We start from the raw sequence: 22,642 nt of genomic DNA, 5'->3' as shown, positions 1-22,642 counted from the left end.
GCACAAACTCACTTCCACATATTCAAATGTAACTGCTAATCCTGCCTGACGAACAACAGATTAACAGACATTTTAAATTAATAAATGTAAGTAAGTACTGGATTGATCATCTTCCTCGTCCTCATCATAGTCATCCTTGTACAGAACTGGACCATCATCATCGGAGTCGCTCATGTCTTCGTCCTGTCTCACAAGTTCTGGAATGATGACAACTGATGAAACTAGTGCTGGATATTCTTGCTTGTTGGGCCTCTGCTCTTCCTCCTCTTCATCTTCAGTGTTTTCATCATCTGAGGGACTGGGTAATCAGGTTACACAAAATAGATTTAGTTATTTAACAAAAAGCTCTGTTGGTTCATGTGGGAAACATTATACTCCACACTGGATAGGCTGGATATGAGGAAGAGACTGTTAATGCACGAAGATCAATAACAAAATGACCCAGATATAACAATGTGCAAAAGCAGCAGCTGTGTATTGCGAACTTTTTTTTAATGTAGTCAATTATGATAGCCTAGGATAATCAGCCTGAAAACAGGAATGGAAACTGATTCAACAGTAACTTTGAAATAGGAATTGGCTAAACATTTGGAGCAGAATTTGCGGGGCTATGTGGAAAACACAGGAAAGTAGAATGAATTGTAAAGCACTTTCACTGGCACAGTAGGTCAAATGCACTTGCTCTTATGTTGTATTATTTTAAAAACAGCAAACTTGATATGTTTAAGATGGAAGAATGAGTTGATAAAGCTGTCATATTTAAAAATGAAGCTATAAAGTTCATAGTAAAGAGGTATGTTAAGTCAATGTTGGGTTGAGCTGTAGTTAGAATATTGCACATCCTACTTCAGTGTGTAGCGAGAAAAAGCAGTGAGGTGAAACACAGGTGAAAACAGACAAGAAAAACTGAGACAACAAAGTGTGAAGCTGGATGAACACAGCAGGAAAAACTGAGATCTTCAATAATACAGCAATCAAGACAAGATCTGATGAGAGGTATTGAAAATTGTGATTGGTAGGGTCACTGGGGGAAACCACTTCCAGTAATCAATGCGCTGGTAACTGAAAGATATGACTTTAAAACTATCCCCTTAGATAAAAGGAAAAGGCTACGAGACTTAATTATAGAAGGCTGTTTGGGAATTCCCTGCCAGAACAAGAAAGAGTGCAGAATTCATAATATTGAATGCTATACATAACGTACTGTAATATATTACACTATATAATACTATTTGAATATTTTACAGGAAAAGACAAGAAATGTGGCTTAATTGATAGGTCTAGGATCTGGGACTGATGTATTGGCTAATTGACTTCCTTTTGTACTAATGAAGTGTCTAGACTCAAAGATGTTGTATAAAAATGTTTGTAGCTCAAGATCCATGTTCTGATTCTTCCTATAGATACCAAATATTTCCAGCACTTGCTACTTTTATTTCTAAGTTATGTCTATTTAGGTATGCAGATTTTAGTCAGGGTAATTCCATAAAACGCGCAACAATCCTCAGGCTCTGACCTTGTGAGCATTTATATTAAAAAAAATCTTTCATGGGATGTAGGCATTGCTGGCAAGAGTTGCTTTCCCTAATTACCCTCAAATGGAGTGGCTTCTTGGACCATTTTTAGAGAGTATTTAAGAGTCAATTACTTATTACTTGACCATCTACTGTGAATTTGGAGTCACACATAGGTCAGATGAGGTAACTATGGCAGATCTCCTTCTCTGAAGGAGAATGAATAAACTAGATGGGCTTCTAACAAGAATTATATTCTCTTTCACTGTTACAGGGACTAGTATCATATTTCAGGTATATATACTGAATTTCAATTCCACCAGTTGATGTGGTGAGATTTGAACCTGAGTTACCAGGTTACTAGCAAGGGGGTCTGGATTATTCACCCAGTGATATTACTTTAAGGAGACAGCTGCAAAAACTAGTAGGGTATTTCTGTCCTAAGTTTTCAAAAGCAACTCCTGGAAAATAGACAGCAGCAAGAATGATCTGTGAAAGCTTACACACCAGGAGATCAGCATGACCTGTGGAACCATATCAGAGCATGCATCAGTAACTTGAGATGAAGTTAGAGAAAGGAAAAGGGTAGAATCCAAAAGGGGTTCAGAGAGGGTACCCAATGAGTAGATAGAGGAATTTTAAATATTCAGTTCACTTTTTGTTCTGTACAAGTTTGAACTTGAAAAGCTGCAGGAGTAGCAGGTAATGAAAAGCATAAACTGGGCAATTCATAGTTTGGGAGACGACAATCACCCAAGGTTCCCATACCAAATGCCATGAAGCACACCATGCTGTAAATGGAGAAACAGGTGAGGAAAGAATGGATGAGGCGCCAGAGGACAGGAGGACTCATAACATTGTCCCATTATTCAAAAATAGGGAGGGATAGACCAGGAAGTTCCAAGTCAATCAGTCTAAACTCAATAGTGGAGAAGTTAAGAGAAAGAATTCTGAGGGACTGAACATTTCTGTACTTGGGAAGCCATGGATTAATGAGGAATAATCAGCGTGGATTTAAGAGAGAGTCATGTTTGACAAATTTGATTTTTTTTGAAGAGTTACACAAGGTGTTGATTGATGTGTGATTGACATTAAAAGCTGTGCTCAAGTCTATAAGGTTCATAGTTGCAGACTGGTCAAGAAAGCGAGAGACCATGTGATCCAAACCAAAGTGGTACTGGATCCAAAGTGGCCGAGAGGCAGGAAATAAAGGATGGTAGTGGAAGGATCTTTGTGCGACTGGAAGTCTGTTTCCAATAGAGTTCTATAAGGCTCACTGTTGGATTTCTTGTTGTCTCTGATGTACATTATTGATAAGCATAGGATACATCATCAAGAAGCTCATGGACGACATAACTGGTGGGCTGGTAACTAGTGAGAAGGACAGCCGTAAACAGCAGGAGAACATCAGTAGACAGGTCTGGTAGGCATAGGAGTGACAAATGGAATTCAATTTGGCCACATAGGAGGGCTATCAAGTGAAGAGATCATATAATGAACAACAGGACCTAGTATGTACTGAAACATGTGCATTTCAATGTATCTCTGGCGGGCAGGTAGATAAGATAGTTAAGAAAACATATGTGATTCTTGCCTTTACTACCTAAGGCATGGAATACAAGTGCAATCTGGCTATACTGGAACTGTATAAAGCATTGGTGAGGCCACAATTGGGAGTACTGCATGCAATTCTGATCACCACATTAATGAAAGAATGTGAGTGTACCAGAGAAGGTGCAGAGGATATTTACCAAGATGTTGCCTGAGCTGGAGGGTTTGAGCTATGAGGAAAGACTGGATAGGTTGGGGTTGTTTTCTTTGGAGTAATGAATGTTGACAGGGAATCCTATTGAAGTGCGTAAGATTATGAGGGGTATTCTTACGGTGGACAGAAAGGCACTTTTTTATTATTAGAGGAGTCAGTGACCAGGGACAGAGTTATTGTTTAGGTTGGTTGGCTCACCGGGCTGGTTTGTTGTTCCACAAATGTTTCGTTACCATGTTGGGTAACATCCTCAGTGCAGCCTCTGATGAAGCGTCGGTGTGTTTTCCCGCCTGGTTTTTAAACTCTGGGGTCCGTTGCGTTGGATTGCCTCACTGCCAGGTTTTTCGTCTATAGTGCAATGCAACATTGAACTCGACCTCACATACGTTCCACTATGGAGGAACCCCGGAAGTGAGGCAATCCATCGCAACGGGTCCCAGAGTTTAAAAACCAGGTGGGAAAACACACCGACACTTCATCAGAGGCTGCACTGAGGTGACTACCCAGCATGGTAATGAAACGTCTGCGGAACAACAAACCAGCTCAGTGAGCCAAAAAACCTCAACCCCCACAACCCCAGCTACAGAAGTAAGGATACTACCGCCTGTAACAATGAATATATTTTTAAACTAACCTGCTTGGACACATCATGGTATACCTCTTTGCCAGGTGGACCTACAAGGCCAGATGCTATCACTGTGCAAGGTCTTCAAGAATAATGTAATTTGGATAGGGCTAACTTGAGGGTAAATGACAACTAGGCAATAATAGCTAATCAAGGAGACAATACTCTCTGGGATGGGAGAGTGGAAACAGAATTTCAAAAGCACAAGTCACAAATGTCATGAATTAGAATTTTAAAGAGTAAAGAAATATAAATATACAGGGTCTAATACATAAAGGTTTGCATATCAGTAAGAATTAGAACTCAATTTTTTTCAAAGGACGTTCACCAAAGTTGGTCAAAAATTAGAACTGAATGAATACGTTTCAAGGAATTCTGACACAAATTCCATTTTCCCCCCAAATCTTAAATTATTTTTTGTGCCTATGATGCTTGCAGAACTAAAGCACAAACACAGGCATTCCTTCTGCTCATCACCATGTAATGCAGATGTAGTAGTATACACAAGCAGACCCTTCAACTAACCAGGCCGTTAAACTTTGTCGCAAAGTTGGGGAGAGTATCTGTGGATTAGGAGGCAGAATGTTAGAATATGGTATTGTAAAATATTGATATTTGTAAAATACTGGGATGGGGTGGGTTGTGTAGTCCCTTTAAAAGATTGTGCTTTTTCTCTGCTTGGAGGTGTCCATGGGCAGCTTGAAAGTTTACAAGTACATAGGAGTTGAAATATTTGTATCGGAAGACCATACTGTTAGCAGGCCAAGCAGCATTTTTACCAAGACAACAGGTTTTTGAATTTAACCAATCAATTTGAGCCAGGCACTTAGATACCTAAAACGCAAATTTGAATCTGATTGTTTTGACGTCCTAGGGCCAATCCGAATGTAAGAAATTGGTATGTCATCAGGGGTATAACAGAAGGGGGCAGTTGGAAAATTCGCTGAGCTACCTGCCATCTGCTAGACATAACAGCTCTCAGCTCTTACAGAAAGCATCATGGCACTCCTAGCTAGGGTTCTTGACAAAAGAATTCACAGACAAGTAACAATTCCTGACAGAGCATTTGACAGAGAAGGCACAGAGCATTCTGGAAGACATGTAATCTGTCTCTAATTTTGAGACACTAAATTTTATTTTATGTAAGTGGGACAATGTACTTATTGGAACAGTGTGCTATTAGAATCTCGTTTTATTAGGCGTAGTTAGAAGGGTTTTATTCAGTTTGTTAATCACTTAGTTAATTTGTTCACTGTTAGAGTTAGATAAATAACTTGTTACTTGTAAAGTGATTGTCAGGGGCTTGTTTTGTTTCACCGCTAGAAGCTGCTGGAAGGAAGGTTACACCACTTTTCACACTTCTTTTACAGATTATATGGCAAGTTGCTTTAGTTCACGGCGGGGGGGGGGGGGGGGGGGGGGGGGGGGGGGGATCAACAGTGATCTGATTGAATTGTACTGATCAACCTTCACTTTGTAACAACTTCTATAACTAAGTGAAATTTTCATACCTGCTACACTGTACTTGCTGTCACCCCAAGCATTTGTGATGCACCATTCAATTTGATTGAATTTTCCACAGTTCTGATCAACTCAGGTGAGTATACAAATGCAACTCCTCTCTCACAATTCAAGAAAACTAAAACAATTAACTGGGTTAATCAGAACAAATGAACTTAGATTAAAAGCACACCAATGCATACCAAAATTTGGATGTAAGTGCATCAATACGGCAATTACGCACAACGTATAGTACAGAAACAGGCCATTGAGTTCAACTGGTCCACAGTCATGTTTATGATTATTAACATCAAGTAACATTCTCAGTATAAATTTCTAATCCATTCTCCCTCGAGTTTCATCACACAGTACTAAGAAGCACTTATGTCTAACTACACAAAACATAAACAACTGTCATGCGAAATAAAACAGGCACTCACCATTTTAATTTCTCCAAGGTGACTTGCAAAGCCCGGCTCTTATTAGCATCATCAAAGGCAGTCTCAAAAAGCAATGACTTTGCTGTATTCGAACCATCAGCTGCAGTGACAACTGGTCGAGGGCTACACAATGCTTGCTGGATCATTATGTGCAAAGGAACTTGAGATTGGCGACTCGGAAGCAGCTCGGGACATTCATCAGATGAAAGGTGAGGCTGCTGATCAGGTTCTTTTTCATGTTGTACACTGGTATGACAGAATGTCAATACAGGTAGATTAGCTTTGACTGGAACTCTCGGTGGGAGGGACTGACGAGGAGCAGACTCTGGAGCAGAAGGTGGGCGCGAAGGCAATGCTGGCGATGATGTAGGTGCATGTGCTGATGTCGATACTTGCATTGGCAGCTGCGGTCTCTCCTTGTTCTCACACACATTCTGGGTAGTGTTGTTTGGCTCAGCCACAGGTGGGTTGAAGCTTATCCTCCTATGGGATCCTGGTGGTGAATGCTTACCTGGCACAACCAGGCCAGGGGTCATGATATGGCTAAGTTCCGCTGAAACAGAATTTTGCAAATTGAGTCAGCGTTCCAAAACTTGCCTGTTTAAGAACTGTACCACTATTCATTGCTTACTAACTAACTTCATCTGATAAGGGCATTGTGAGACCTTGTGAGTCAACCAAACAGCAAGGCAACAGCTTTATGATGGTTGGCTGGACAGAACAAAATATCCTATGGCAGGCAGTTGTGGTCAATATTTGAAAATATTAAATATGGCATAATGACTCGAGCACAGACCATGCTCAGTACAAGGCTGAACATTCCTTTCCTAAATCTTTCACATTTACAACTCTGCCTTAGAAGAACACAGGTTAAGTTTCAACCAGCCACACCATCATGCCTTAAGCTTTTACATTAACATGAGATATATATTTATAGACAAAAGATTTATGACATCAGAAGGGCAACAAGTTAGTAATGCTGCATCAAGATTTTCAGGAGTGAGTAATGCTGCTATATATGGCCATAGCAAGAGGGAAATGTTATTGGACAAGTTCAAAAACATTTGTTACAGTATTAGCTTTACTGCGTACAGAGATTGAAACAATTATTGTGGTAAGTACCAGCTAGACAATCCTTCAACTCTATTCCACCGTTAAATTTGATCATGGCAGATCTATTTCTCAACTCCATTCACCTGTCTTTTCCATATCCCCAGGTGTTGCTACCTGCCCAAAAAAAGACTCATTAATCTCAGCCTTGAAGACTTAATTTAATCACAAACCATTCATAGGCTTCTAAGGAAGCAACTTCCCGTTTTTAGTTAAAATTTGTGCGAAACGGGTGGATTAGCTTCTAAATGGCCTCAGTCCAACATTAAGGTCAAGCCCTCTTGTTCTGCAATCTCACCCAAGGAAACTGCCCTTGAATGCACCCCATCAAATCCCTAAATTGTTATAAACTATTGTCATAAATCAAATCAGGGATAGAGCTGAAATTTATGCACCATTCTTAAAATTAAAGCCTTTAAGCTCCAGTATTATTCTGATGAATCTACACTGTGCACAGACTGGAATAGTACCTACACCTTTTTTAAAAAATACTAATTTGGCTATAAACACTTTGGCCGTCCTGAAATCCCTTTCCCATGTGAATATACATTACTTGCATCCAATGCACAAACTGATTCTAGATGGGAACAACTGTATTTGGATAACAACTGAACGCTTTACAACTAAAATATTACTTCCTCAATTATGGCTCCAATCCTCTGCGATAAGACCAATATTCAGTAAGGTTTTCTGATCACTCTTTGTACCAGTGAATTCGGTTTTAAGTCATTCATGGCTACGAACTCAAATCCATTATCTTCTCCACAGCACTGTGTTTCTCACTACTGAAATAAAATTCAAATTTTGACTACTTCAGACACAAAATCTTAAACTTTCATGTTATAACCATTGACCTCCTCATACTGAGCTCCATTTGCTACAGGAATGTGGTAAGCACATTAATCTGTAATTGCTACACATTTCAAAATTCCATCTGTAGCTTATTTTGCAAAACATGGTGCAAAGTGCTTTGCAGAAACTTACCAAACAGAGGATTGCTATTTCGGTTGGGTTTTGGAGGTGGAATTGGAGGTTGCTTGGCAGGAGCCGTGGTAGTGGTAGTTGTGCTGGAAGAGTCAGTGGTATTTGTGGAACAAGAAGTGGAGAAACAGGAAATAATGGAAGAGACGTCCTTGGCAGCGGTCAAGTTAGCTCCAGGGTCTTTTACTTGCCCCTCGCCTGCCTCCAGAGCGGGAGCTGACAGCGGTCGTTTAGGAGGAAGTAAAGCCTGTTTTTGATCACGCGTGGGCTCCATTTCTGACAATGGACGTCTATCTGCAGTCTCTGCTGAGAAACATTGAAAGAAAATGTGCATCAAACAGAGGAAGCACAAAACTGGGAATGAAGAGCCTCAAAAAAAAATCTGGGCACTGATAATGGATAAGAAATGTGGACCCTTCACTAAAAACAAGAGATAAACAGCTTTGCAGAAGCACATGTTTGGTGTGGAAGTCTCCTCTTCACTTTTAAAACTGACTATACTGAAGAAAAAAATGTAAATTACAAAACACTTCAATAAATTACTAAACTCCTTTACAAACAGTTATTTACCAGGTAGCAGAAAAGTTATCACTGAAAGTTAAATAGTATTTCACTGCACTATATCCTTGGGTAGAATAAAATAGAATTCTACTTTTCATTACTTTCCCTTGATCTTGCTGATGTACTCTACTTTTCCCTTCTTTGTAGCCTCCATCAGTCCTACAACCCTGCACGACCTGTCCATTCATACTTGGAACATGAGGGAGCACACACCAATTATATACATGTAACATTTAGTTTTAGTTTTAATGGTCTTCATTCCTTGAGTTACCCGTTACACTCAGCACACTATCATTAGTATGACAGAGGGCAACTAAGTAAGATTGAGCTAATTAATTAAATTTGCAAGATATTGAGCTACGTTAAAAAGGAATCAAATCATACAGGTACACAGGTATGAGGTACACAGAAGAGAGAAATAAGACCAGATAGTTCCAGTCTGAACAAATAACACCAGCAGATGCATAAATTACATGTTCTGCCCTTATGCAGGAAATTTGCTTTGACTGTGACTCAGTGAAGCTCTCAAAATGAAGATCAAAAAGACAAGGTTAGTTCATTAATGTGCCATTCCTCTGTACTAAGCTGTATTGATGTTGTTCCAGCATATGACTGTGATATTTACTCAATTTTAAATATTTACTTGTGTATCTACAATCATGAAACTTGAAAAAAAAATCTGTCTGGTGAGCTCGGTGCATTGTGCTCTGCAATGATGAAGTAGCTTTTTAGGCTTTAAATTAGAATGTTTGAAAAACAGTTAGTTTTCATTATCACTGCACAACAATGTCACTTATATTGCAAAGGTGAGGCACAGTCTCTCTCTCTTGGTAAGCTTTCTTTATTATTTAAAGTAATGAACAAGGATGTTTTAATTACTGAATTAAAAACAGTTTAGATCTGAAAAAACAAAGGTTTCCTATCTTAGTCAAAGCAGCATTGAGATTATAGATAAAAAAAAAATCTGCAGATGCTGGAATCCAACGTAGACAACACGGAGGCTGGAAGAACACAGCAAGCCAGGCAGCTTCTGGAGGAAAGGAGCAGTCAGCGTTTCAGGTATCACCCTGTTTCAGGGCAGGATGTGGGGGTAGGGAAAACTGCAGATAAAGCAGGGGGGGGGGGGGGGGTGTTGGTGAGGAGGTAGGTGGATACTGGTGGTAGGTACAACCTGGTTGATGGGAGTTTGTGGCTGGAAGGGGAGCCTGGGCATTGGTGGGATAGTTATTTGAAATTGGAGAACTCAAATGTGACTCCTCCAGGCAGCAACTTGGAACACAATTTTGAAGAAGAAAACCTTATCTTCCACCTGGGCACCCCAATTTCTTACCTTTAGTTTTTTGTGGTTCCTCTGTGGAGTTCTTTATTCTCTCCTCATTTCCTTGTGGAGGTTTTGAAAAGCTCGACCTTTTTTCACTTCTGGGGACTGGTTCAGCCTCTGTTGAGGTAGATAACTCTCCCACGGGAACTGTGTGCCCATTCTTTAGTGTATTGTTCTGGGCAGGTTTGTTGTTAACTTCTCCATCTGCAGAATGGAAGAAATAGAAGCTGGGTAAGTCTTCAAAGAACAGAAGCTTAGAAGAAACTGATTCCACCTATGGGAAAGCCTGCAACCAGGGAATTCATTTAAGGTACCTGGCAAAAGTTCCAAAGCGAGGATGACCAGAAATTTTCTTCATGCAGTGAACAATGACCTAGAATACCCTATTAGAAAAGTGCGGTAGAAACAACTTTGAGACACAAACTGGACATGTACTGTAGGAGAAATTTGCAGAAATATGGGCAAAGTGCGCCCAACTGCATAAAGGGTAGTCACAAGAATGCTGAGCTGAATGGCCTTCTGCTGAACTGTTTTATATGATTCTGCAAAGACTGTGAACGAGCCACTGCTTAAGACCATTTACAAACCATTAGTGCAAACAGCATCAGAATTGGACACAAAGATCTGGCACCCACCCTGTTCCCTCAAAGTTTAGTGCAGTTACTGTTCACAAAGTATAGGGATGAAAAGTCTTGCGTGGTATCTACTTTCTCATTAACTAGAGACACTATTAATAATTTAAGGCCATCAGCTGCTTTCTGTGGTTTACCTCTTGCAATCTCTTTTTCCCTCTCATCTATTTGGGTCCATCACTAACTGCTCGGCTGTATCAGTGCTCAGTCCCACTGCATTCTGCAAATAACTGCTTAGTATTGGATTTTCGAAAGTTTAAGACCATTTAATAAAAACTAAAGTTCCAAAGCCCGATCAAGAATTACTTCAAAATCTTTTTCAGTCTTTTCCACATCCAAAAAGCAGGGATTATTAACAATATTCTTCTAATCTGAGGGGCCTCATGATGCAAACAGGACGTGAGCAAAACCAAGGTCCTCCTGTGAAAACAGCCATGCCACAGAGGTAGAGACTCAGCCTATCTGACATCACAGGTGCACACAGTTCCCGTCTTATAGCCTCAGAACCATCACTCATTTAAGGTTGTCAACTTTAGTTGACAACGTTCCCATGACTAACCTATTTCCAAGTGCCCCATCCCCATACTCCCACTACTGACTGTCAAAAACATTTATCGGCACAGGGCTCCATGGTCACACAGTCACATAGGAAGTAAACAGACACAAATTATCCTGTGATGACTACTGACTTGTTGATCAAACAGCCGTCTCCCAGCTTGAATATTTATATAGCTAATAAACAATTGTATTCAAAGCAAATGCAAAAACCTGGTTTTATTTTTAACACACCCTACAATTTTACTCCAGAGTTACCGAAAACAGTTGACAGAAAATTAATCTTTAATGCCTGGATACTCCAAAACATTTCATGGTTAGCAGCTTTACTTGCATTAGAAAGTAATGTACCAAACTAACAAAGTTGCAAGTTGATGTCAGTTATCCTTTTCAAAATGCAGTTGGACTTAATGCACCATGATGTGGTAAAGGTGGTGATATCTACCACTTCCATTTATATTTCCGAATATTCACTATCTGCCAAGTCTCCTCTTCTTCCTCCTACTCCACCATCTGCAGCCGGTCACTACGAATGTTTTTAAACAGATTACATTCACCATTGCGATTATCTAGCTTCTTTTAAATACAAAAAAGCATCATAAAATACTTTCCTGAAGAATGAAAGGTTAAAAGAAAAAAAAATGAACAATCAGATTTTTTACAGCACCAAATACCACAAATCGATCTTGGCTGCAGTGGCAGTGAAAAAGTTATCCACTGCACCCCAATTTTATGTTCGTTCTTTGAGCATTTCTTTAATTTTCAAACTTTTTTTTTACAAGTCTGTTATGGAGTCTACTGCTGCCTCTATTTCTGATTGGTCAATCCATCAGATAAGAATTTTGTGCATGGGCAAATTTCTCTTAAAACTGTTTATTACTTTGATGCTTTCATTCCTTATTTTATGTTTTTTAGGGTTACTGAATCTCTGACTAGTGAAATCCTCATCAAAACTTCTATTACTCTGACTAATGAGCTCATTGCACATACCAATTCCAAATTTAACTCTTTCTCACGCCCAACTACCCAAATTTTCCTAAATCATATTGCAGCAGCTCACTTGTCAAACTGTACCTCCCAATACTCATGACTGCCACCATCTGGAAGGATGTGAGTAACAGGTACGTAAAAGCCCCATCGCTTCCTGCATGTCATCCTGGTGCAGGCAAATGCTATTTTTGTTCTATTTTCATTGGGTGAAAATCCTGCTACTTCTTATCTAAGAGCCCTCGGGAGACCATCCTCATTACACTGACTGCAGCAGCTCAAAACGTTGGTGCACCAGCCCCTTCTCAGGATAACTAGGCATTGGCAATAAATTCTGGAGGCATTTACATCCCAGAAATGAATACGAAAAAAAGAGTATGGAGAGCTTTTGAACCATGGCCCATTTGTGAGCATATTAAGAATAAACAATTTTTCTATTGGATTAATGCCAGCAGTTTCCACAACCAATCAGATTGTTTCAACAGGTAAAACTAAAGTGCATCAGAATCAAATATGTTGTTGAACTGGACTAGAACCAGATATTGTGTGTGCTGAATGCAAACTTGCAGCAGAGAAAAATCTAAGCTGTTAGCTTCTGTGTCCACTTGTATGTGGTTATAAAATTGTACATCACAAATGGTGGTGGTTTGGCTCATCAGGCCTATGCCAGCTCTTAAAGAGTCGTCCAATTAGTCCCACTGCCTTGGTCTGTTACTGTATTCAGCAAATTTCTCCTTTTAAAGCACATGTACAAATAATTTCCCAATCAGAGTTATTTTTGAAACTTCTTCCAGTAATGTTTCAGGCAATGCATTCCAGGTCATCATAACCTGCTGTTAAAAAAAATTCTCATCTCCCCTCTGGTTCATTTACCAAGTACTTTAAATCTGTTACCTGGTTACCAAACACCTGCCTGTGCAAACAATTTCTCTTCTTTCCTCTATTAAAACACTTCACACTGGTTTATTTTGTACTCACCCCAAAACTGTTACGTATAACAAGTAACTTGCCAAAATGTAAAAAGTCAAAAAACTTACTATCCTCAAATGGAACATTGAAGACATGCCAAATTGCTGAATGCAAAGATTTAGTTTCTTCAAATTTCTATCTGGTAACATTTTCTTTGATGAAAGGAGGTGACTGTTCCCTGGTGTGGATACAATGTCTTTAATGCCATAAAACATCCCATGGTGCATCATCAAATAAAATTTGACAGCGAACCAGTTTAAGGATATATTAAAGCAGATTACTAGAACCTTGGTCAAAGAGGTAGATTTCAAGCAGTGCCTGAAAGGAGGAAAGCAAGAGAGGAAAAAAAAAGATAAAGATATTCAAAATCTTGAGTAGCCGCCAATTAACGGCATTACCATCAATGGTGGAGTGATTCATGTTGGAAAAGTACAAGACACCAGAGCTAGAGGAAGCTTGTTGAGCTTGAGGAGTTCAGAGAGATAGGATGGGGTGAGGCCACTGAGTGATGGCAAGCAGAGGAGTGGTGGTGCAGAGGACATGATGCAAGTTAAGATATAAGCAGCAGAGCCATGGATTGACCTCAAGTTCAGAAAGTAGAAAATAGGAGGCCAGCCAGGAGAGCACTGTAGTAGTCATGCTGAGTGTTAACAAAAGCATAGATAAAGTTTTCAGCTGATCTGCTAAGATTGGTGTTAAATCAGACAATGTTATGAATATGGAAATAGATAACCTCAATGGTGTTGCAGGTGTGTGTCCGGAAGCTTACCTTAGGATGAAACACCATACCAGGTGATGAACAGTCTGGTTCAAAAAATTCGACTGGGAAAGAGATGTCATTCAGATTCAACACTCAATCCCTTTTCCACAATTCTAATGTTATTTCTGCTCTTGCATACTGCAGTGGCCTGTGGCCATTGTGCACGGAGCCTTCACAATTACATAAATTGCAGGATCTGACGTTTGATGAATTTTTGAGAGGGTCAGGTTCTTAGACCACATAAAACACTATGCAATGTAAAATTCTCACCAGTTTAAGAGGTGAACAGTTGTTTTAAAAACTAATGTTTTAGTGGAGACAATTTGCAGCAGTGTTTCTCAGGCAATCAATGAGGAAGATTGTTACCTTTGAGCAGATCATGGACTTGCTTTCAGCATACACACTTTCCTTTTCAATATTATAAATATTCAGTGTTGCCCAACAGCTGATTCATGACCCAGAGTGTGAAGGGTTCATAGTTACAGGGGAAAAAACTCAACTTTAATGTCCAAATTCACAGAACTATGTTGAATTATTTGAAACAGGTCACTGCTAGCGTTAATGCTTCAATAACATCCCCTCCCATTCTAGTTTATCCATCTCTATCTGCATAGACTTTTCTCCCTCAAACTAATCTAGCTTGGTCTTAAATGCATATGTGGCACATGTCACAACTATTTTATGTGGTTAACCTTCAAACTACTTGGTAGATAAAGAAGTTTTGCCTGAATTTGTATTGGATTTGATAATGGTCAGTTTATGACCAATAGATTCAGATTTTTCCCAAACGTGGAAGCAACTGATGTCTGCCTGATTGAATACCTTCATAATTTTAAAGACCTGTTTGGTCATTAGTACCTTGATGGGTACTTTCCTTTTTGACAGAAGGGTGGTGGTCAATATGAAAATAAGATGGAACTGCAACATTCGAAATATTTCAAGTCAGATATTTTACAAGGCATCATCCTAAAATACTGCAAGACTGGGCTCAGATCACAGGATCTTATAGAACTGAATGTGGTATTCAGTTCAAGTGACCAAGTCTTTGAAACTGCTGTCCAATTTCAGTCATTACCTCAGTCTTTTCAATAACATAGAACATTACAGCACAATACAGGCCCTTCGGCCCTCGATGTCGTGCCAACCTGTTATACCAATCTGAAGCTCATCTAACCTACACTATTCCATGTACGTCCATATGCTTGCCCAATGACGACTTAAATGTACTAAAGTTGGCGAATCTACTACCATTGCAGGCAAAGCGTTCCACACCCTTACTACTCTGAGTAAAGAAACTACCTCTGACATCTGTCCTATATCTTTCACCCCTCAATTTAAAGCTATGCCCCCTCGTGCTTGCCGTCACCATCCTAGGAAAAAGGCTCTCCCTATCCACCCTAGCTAACCCTCTGATTATCTTATATGTCTCAATTAAGTCACCTCTCAACCTTCTTCTCTGTAATGAAAACAGCCTCAACCCTATGACAATCCTCTTCAAGCTGATACCAAATGTCTTTTAACAATACCTCTAGAATTCAATTCCACCACCCTTTGAGAGCATTCACTTTTTGGGTAAAAACCTTGTCAACACTTCCCCTCCAAGTGCCTTTTCCCCCCAAGTACTCTGAAGACATTTTCTCTTCTTACCAAGCTACTTACCAGAGGTGACGTTTTCTCCCTACTTGCTCTGACAAAACTCCTCAATTTTGTGTGCCTCCCATTAACATTATTTTCTGTATGGCGAACAATTGCGCCTTTGGTCATTTCTCCACATAAATGAACTCTAATTCCTGCTATCATCCTGGTAAATCCTCTCTTCAGGGCCTTGATATCTTTTCAAATCATGCGGTGCCTAGAACTGTGCATGGTAATGCAACACAGGCCTAATCAGAGGTTCATAATGAGTTTCTGCCATAATACAACCTCAGCAAGCCACAGCATAAAGACTGGCAAGCAATGCATTATCATATGGCCAACAAAATCTATGGTTTCCCCTACAATGTAGTCATAAAATACAGTTGACATGGCCTTAGCTATTGTTGTACTAAAACAATTTGTAAGCCAGTTAGTGAGGATTTTACCAGACAAAGCCCTGCACACAGTAGCTCATGTACAGCCCAATCTGGTCTCTGTTACACTCCCAATTCCTCAAGATAAATGGAAATGTGTTGCAAATGCTTTGATTTGTACACATCAGAGAAAAGACAACACAAGAATACCAAATGTGAAGCAATCACAACAATTTAAAATACAAGAGAATAGGGGATGCTATCTGTTCAAGTTTAAACTGCTTGTTTGTGCCTTGGCGATGCCTCATCAATGGTCAATAAGTTTCTTTACCTCCTGTGCAAATCGAAGGTGGTGCAAGGTTTGAGCATGTTTCTTTACTTTGCAGAGAAGAAGTTCCACACATTAATGTGCCATTCTAGCAACCACAAACAAGTGACAGTGAGCTAAGGAGTCAAACACCGATAATCCACATTTTCTAAAAGCAATGTTCACTGAACTTGCCCTGTGAATAAAAAGAAAATGTGCAAGCCTTCATCTTTTCATGAACTACCCAGAAGCACTGGGAGCCTATAGTTCATAATTGCTTTTGCCATAGAGGTGCCTACGTCAAATACTGCAGATTTGCTAACTAATTAGCAATTTTTTTTCCCCACAGCATAAATTGTGAACATTTGAAATTTGGCATTCTCGCATTTAATCCGATGAGTGGTAATAAATGGAACTGTCGTTTGTCTCAGTCATCATCACAACATCATTATTTCCCACCTGTGATTGCTATATTTTACCATAGGTCATGAAATTACACACTAATAATCAGCTTACTTTCTTCCAAAATTTCAAACGGCAACTGGAACTTTTTGTTCTCTGCATTTACTAGTGCTCCCATATTCTAAATAGTCTCTGGGTAAAGAAAGTTCTTTCGAATTACTTACAAGCCAAGTTGACACTTCACGGATTTGTCACAGAAGAGTACACCACATAAAATCGCTTACTTTCTCTTTATTTAGCTTTGGCTATAAGCTGTACAGCAGCAATCACACCAACCTGCAGCCATGTGTGAAAGATTCTGCATATTAGCTGAAGGAGCCACCCGTGTCACCAGGAGTTAGTATGTCAGCACTGATACTGTGCAGGAATATACATTAAGATAAAATGTAAAATCACACTATTTAGTGCATCAGTTTGTTGGTGCCAGCAACAGAATTATAACCACGTGCATTTCACCCTGGTGCTGCTCAGCTCCAAATGCTTTTGCCAGACACAATTCAAGACTGCATTAAGCTGGATACTTTTCACAGGTAGAACGAAAATTATATGAAATTTTCATAACTCCAAAGTTAAGCCTTGATGGAATTTTGGTGAGAAACACGACACATTGCTGTACAAAGGCTACTGAATCACAATGTCGCCCCATGGATTTGAGTGAGAGAAGGGATCCATCTTATCCATTACTTGATTTGACCATGTCACTTAAATCGAGATATATCAAATCTCTCTTCATTCTGCGCACAGTATACTTGCCTTGTTCAGGAATCTCTTTCAACACTCCCTTCTTAACCAGTTCAGCTCTGCTTTGTCTCACAGATAACTTCCTGTCCAAAACTGGAATTATAAAAATATGTCCGTGAGCAGACTTTCAGATAAATGTTTCTCATCGCCCCTAAGTGACATTATAAAATACATGTTAAAACTCAAACCAGAAGTGAAAGAATGACGGAAAGGTAGGAAGTAATTAACGGAAATTTTTTAAATCATGTAATACCCTTCCAGAAACTGTGAAGTAAGCAGAATCCAAAACAGTATCGTGAGGAACATGATTAATGCTTGAATAATAAAAGTTCAACAGATAAAGCTTTTCAAAGAGCCCACAAAGGCAGTATAGTCCAAATGATCTTGAACCATACTTTTAATCCAATCATTCAACCTAAATAAAAAGTTCTCTCATCTTCACATAACATGCCATTTAAGGTTTTAAGTATTTAGGCCGTTTAAGCATTCAGGTGTTTTTCAAGCTACGCTGGGGCCCTTTGCGACATTGTCAAGCGACTGTCTTATTATGGGACAAATACAAAAGTAGTAAACAATCTCGGTAACTAAAATACTTTAACAGGGTACAATAGTGCTTACTGAGTTAAGTGAAAGCCAAAAGCCTTCGTAAGGGGAGGTCGTGCCTAACAAACCTGCTAGAATTCTTTGTAGAGGTAACAAGTATGTTAGACCAGAGAAACCCAGTAGATGCTATCTATCTAGACTTCCAAAGGGCCTTTGATACAGTGCCTCACGGGAGGCTGCTGAGCAAGGTGAGGGCCCATGGTGTTCGAGGTGAGCTACTGGCTTGGATTGAGGATTGGCTGTCTGACAGAAGGCAGAGAGTTGGGATAAAAGGCTCTTTTTCGGAATGGCAACCGGTGACGAGTGGTGTCCCGCAGGGTTCAGTGTTGGAGCCACAGCTGTTCACCTTGTATATTAATGATCTGGATGAAGGGACTGGGGGCATTCTGGCGAAGTTTGCCGATGATACGAAGATAGGTGGACAGGCAGGTCGTATGAGGAGGTGGGGAAGCTCAGAAAGATTTAGACAGTTTAGGAGAGTGGTCCAGGAAATGGCTGATGAAATTCATTGTGAGTAAATGTGAGGTTTTGCGCTTTGGAAAAAAGAATGCAGGCATGGGCTATTTTCTAAATGGTGAGAAAATTCGCAAATCAGAAGTGCAAAGGGATCTGGGAGTGTTGGTCCAGGATTCTCTAAAGGTTAACTTGCAGGTAGAGTCCGTGATTAAGAAAGCAAATGTAACGTTGTCGTTTATCTCAAGAGGGTTGGAATATAAAAGCAGCGATGTGCTTCTGAGGCTTTATAAGGCTCTAGTTTGGCCCCATTTAGAATACTGTGTCCAATTTTGGGCCCCACATCTCAGGAAGGACATACTAGCCCTGGAGTGTGTCCAGCAGAGATTCACACGAACGATCCTTGGAATGGCAGGTTTAGCGTATGATGAACGGCTAAGGATCCTGGGAGTGTACTCATTAGAGTTTAGAAGGTTGAGGGGAGATCTAATAGAAACTTACAAGGTAATGTTTGGTTTAGAAGTGGTGGACGCTAGGAAGTTGTTTCCGTTAGGCGGGGAGACTGGGAGCACAGCCTTAAAATTCGAGGGGATAAATTTAAAACTGAAATGAGATGACATTTCTTCAGCCAGAGAGGGGTGGGCTTGTGGAATTCATTGCCGCAGAGTGCAGTGGAGGCTGGGACGTTGGATGCCTTCAAGGCAGAGAATGACAAATTCTTGATCTCAAAAGGAATCAAGGGCTACGGGGAGAGTGCAGGGAAGTGGTGTTCAAATGCCCATCGGCCATGATTTAAATGGCGGAGTGGACTTGATGGGCTGAATGGCCTTACTTCCATTCCTATGTCTTATGGAAACACTTCAGATATGCAAGGCTTGGAAACAACTATTGAGAAAACAAAACTAAATCATACTCCAGGTATTAAACCTTTCAAACATTTGCTCTGATGAAAACACCCAGAATTTCTGATCATTTCATAATTTCAGTTTCTGTTATATCTAGACTTTGGCTTATTTAAAGAAAAACTATTGATTTATAGCACAATCACTGCTGACAGTTCACTCTAGTTAGTCTTAGACATCTCAACACACAGTCCAAAACACAGTGCAAGTTAGAAAGACAAAAATCTATAACTACAGCATGGCGCTAGGTGTTTTTATGCTTCTGGTGACCAAAGTTTGAAACAGTGACCCACTCAATTATACTTTCAGGGTTGAAACAACAATGCTTCATGAAAACAATTCGAGGACAAACATCCTAGAAGAGATGAAAGATGCATTCTTAATACTATAACTAAATTCAGTGGATTTAATTACATTCAATCAATCATTAATGTGACAAATCTGAAAAGGGCTTGAGAAGAGATGGGAAAGAAACAATACAGAAATGTATATTGAGGCTGTGCCATGCAGAGGTAGGGGACATTTTGGTTGTTGGGAAAGAGGCAATGGGATTAGCCTAAAAGGCAAGAGATGGCCTCAAGAAAGTATAACTTTTTCATACTTGGAGATAGGTATAGAGAGGAAAGAAGAGAAGTGTTTGAGCATATGGTTGGTATTGGAGAAAAAGAACTGTTATCTTAGAGGAGTTGTGGTTTTGGCAGAGTAGAGTCAAGTCTGAAAGAGTTAGGCATGGTTGTGCCTGATGTGGAGATGGCTAGTTAAGCCACGTGTTTGCCCAGACATACTCAAGTTTGCACCAGCATCAGCACATCAGGTATCCAAAAGAAATTGCTGACTCACCAAAGGACCTCACGATATAAAACTTGGAGAAAAAAATAGTGACATCTTGAAAAGTGCCCATGTTGGAGTGGTGGTGCTGGATATCTTAAAATGCATAAATATCTGGGACCTGATCATTTGTACCCTAAAAGCATATGGGAAGCAATAGAAGTGATTGCTAGGCCTCTTGCCAAGATATTTGTATCATTGATAGCCTTGGGAGAGGTGGGAAAGACTACAAATTGGCAAATGTGGTGCCACTATTTAAGAAAGGTGATAAGGAAAAGCCAGAGAACTACAGACTGGTGAGCCTGACATCTGTGGTGAGTGAATAGTTAGAGAAGATTCTGAGGGTCAAGATTTACATTCATTTGAAAAGGTAACGACTGACTAGGAATAGCCAACATGGCTTTGTACACGGAAATTATGCCTCACTAACTTGATTGAGTATTTTTGAGGCAGTGACAAAGATGATTACTGAAGGCAGAGCGGTGGACGTTGTCTATGTGAACGTCAGCAAAGTGTTCGACAAGGGTCCACATGGTAGATTGGTTAGCAAGTTTAGATCACATGGAATCCAGGGAGAGCTAGCCATTTGGATAAAAAATTGGCTAGAAGGTAAGGGAAACAGAATGGTAGTGGAAGGCTGTTTTTCAGACTGGAGGCCAGTGATGAGCAGCATGCCCCAAGTATCCACTTTCAAGGAACTATTTCAAGGAGAATTTTATACATAAATAAAGAACAAGAAGGTAGCTAGGGAAAGGGTAGGTCCACGCAAGGACAAGGAGGAAATTTCTGAGTGGAGCCAGAGGAACTGGGTGGGGTTCTTAATGAGAACTTTGCATCGGTATTGGTATTCAGAAGGTCTTGTTTCTCTAACCTGACTTTGTCATTTCCTCAAAAAAAGCCTATGATTAATGAGTGCAAGGCTGTAGGTGTTGCCTACATAGAATTTAGCAAGGCTTTTCACAAGGTCCCTCACGGCAGGCTGATACCAAAGGTATCTGCAGTAGGCTGGCAAGATGGAAATAGAACTGGCTTGGGTCATAGAAGACAGAGTACCAGTGGAAGGGCATTTTTCAAATTGGAGATTTGTGATCAGTGCTGGGACTCCTGCTGTCTGTAATAAATAAATAAGTGATTTGGAGGAGAATGCAAGTGGCCTGATTAGCAAGTTTGCAGGCAGCACAAAGACTGGGGGAGCTGCGGATAGCGTGGAAGACTGCCAGAGGATACATGATATAGATAGGCTAGAGACGTGGGCAGAAAAACGGGAGGTTGAATTTAATTCAGACAAATGTGAGGTGATGCATTTTGGGAGATCTAATGCAAGAGGGAAATATACAGCAAAGTGGCAGAACATTTAGAATCGTAGAATCCCTACGATGTGGAAGCAGGCCACTTGGTCTGTACCAACCCTCTGAACAGCAGCCCACCCAGAAGGTAACACCTTTGATACATAACCTTTGGTTGGAGGCTGCAGAGCTAATTCCACTTATAGTGGACAGCTCACTTCAAAATACCACAGCTTTAGACACTGAACTGAATGATCTTCCTGCTGGATTGTATCATTCAACGGTTCTACGATATCACTCCTGCTCTTCAACAGTTCCACTGTCTATTCAGAGGTAGCACATCTCTGTTAAGTGGCCAGGTGAAACGTAAAACTAGACTCTGAACACCATGGCAAAATAGGAAAAGAAAATGGCAAAGAGATACAAAAAATATTGTTTGGAGCTCGCATTCGAATTTTGACCCTATCAGTGTCAGTTGGCTCCAATGCAGAACCATTGAGGTTGAAACAAAACTCCAACATTCACTCTTTGGATAAGAGTAGAATGACCTCTGGTTCAAAGTACCAGGTCAAAGCATTCCCTCTCTTTTGAGATGGATGGATTTTGGAAATAAAAGAATCTGCAATAAATCACAGAACTGAGATCCAATAATGACCAGTCTGCTGCATTCTAGAACAGACAGTAAGGTGCACATAAAGCTTCAAAATAACAATCTTTGAGGGCTTTCAACATCGCAATTCCTGGTAAAATGGTAAACTAAAAACAAATTACTCATGAATCAAGAAGTTCTAAATGCAATAGTATCACCCAGCAGAATTGAGGTTTTGATAAGCTTCTACAGGAACAAGAGTCACTTAGTGGAGAGAGAGATGGGAAGTAAAGTGTATCATTTACTGACAAGAGTACACCTGCTGTTCAATTCACAAGGAATGCTCTTGTCATGATTCACCATTCGGCGTTCCACCGCTTTCAAATGAGATCCAATAACAGGAAATAATATAGGAAATACATTGCTGGAAAAAGTTCTCTGGCTTGAAACGTGTAAAGACAGTTGTCATTTCAACTAGCTTCACATGCCCTGCCAGGATTCTTGTGTCTGCTGTTTTAAATAGAGTTATCAATATATTCAAAGGAACACTGGGCACCTTTAAAACTGATACATTAATTCAGCATGATCTTAGTAAATAGTGGAGTAAGCTTGTGGAGTTACTGGACTATTTCCTATTTCTTTCCTTAAAGTAGTAGACAAAGTATAAAGTGGCACTTAAGTTGATTACAGGAATAGTCATTTTTGACTTTACTAATGTGAAGTACCCTCCGAAGCACAGTCA

General features: G+C 40.0%; 1 protein-coding gene across 9 annotated transcripts in view; it reads right to left on the bottom strand.

Annotated features, from left to right (window-relative positions):
• LOC125464882 (phosphatase and actin regulator 4-like) overlaps window positions 1–22,642 on the bottom strand; it is a 150,916-nt gene that overhangs the window by 13,506 nt on the left and 114,768 nt on the right. For 7 of the 9 annotated variants that reach the window (XM_059654313.1, XM_059654316.1, XM_059654314.1 and 4 more), the window contains 5 exons: window positions 17,252–17,332; window positions 9,827–10,021; window positions 7,939–8,241; window positions 5,845–6,397; window positions 99–298 (listed from right to left, as the gene is read on the bottom strand). In XM_059654313.1, coding sequence (XP_059510296.1) covers window positions 99–298; window positions 5,845–6,397; window positions 7,939–8,241; window positions 9,827–10,021; window positions 17,252–17,332 — 1,332 coding nt within the window. The remainder of the gene's footprint in view (window positions 1–98; window positions 299–5,844; window positions 6,398–7,938; window positions 8,242–9,826; window positions 10,022–17,251; window positions 17,333–22,642) is intronic. The other 2 variants (XM_059654312.1, XM_059654318.1) reach the window with 2 other exon arrangements.

This window comes from Stegostoma tigrinum, chromosome 24, assembly GCF_030684315.1.
Source record: "Stegostoma tigrinum isolate sSteTig4 chromosome 24, sSteTig4.hap1, whole genome shotgun sequence".
NCBI classification, from domain to species: domain Eukaryota; kingdom Metazoa; phylum Chordata; class Chondrichthyes; order Orectolobiformes; family Stegostomatidae; genus Stegostoma; species Stegostoma tigrinum.
The sequence above is the reverse complement of the archived record's forward strand: the minus strand, read 5'-3'. Positions and strand labels throughout refer to the sequence as shown.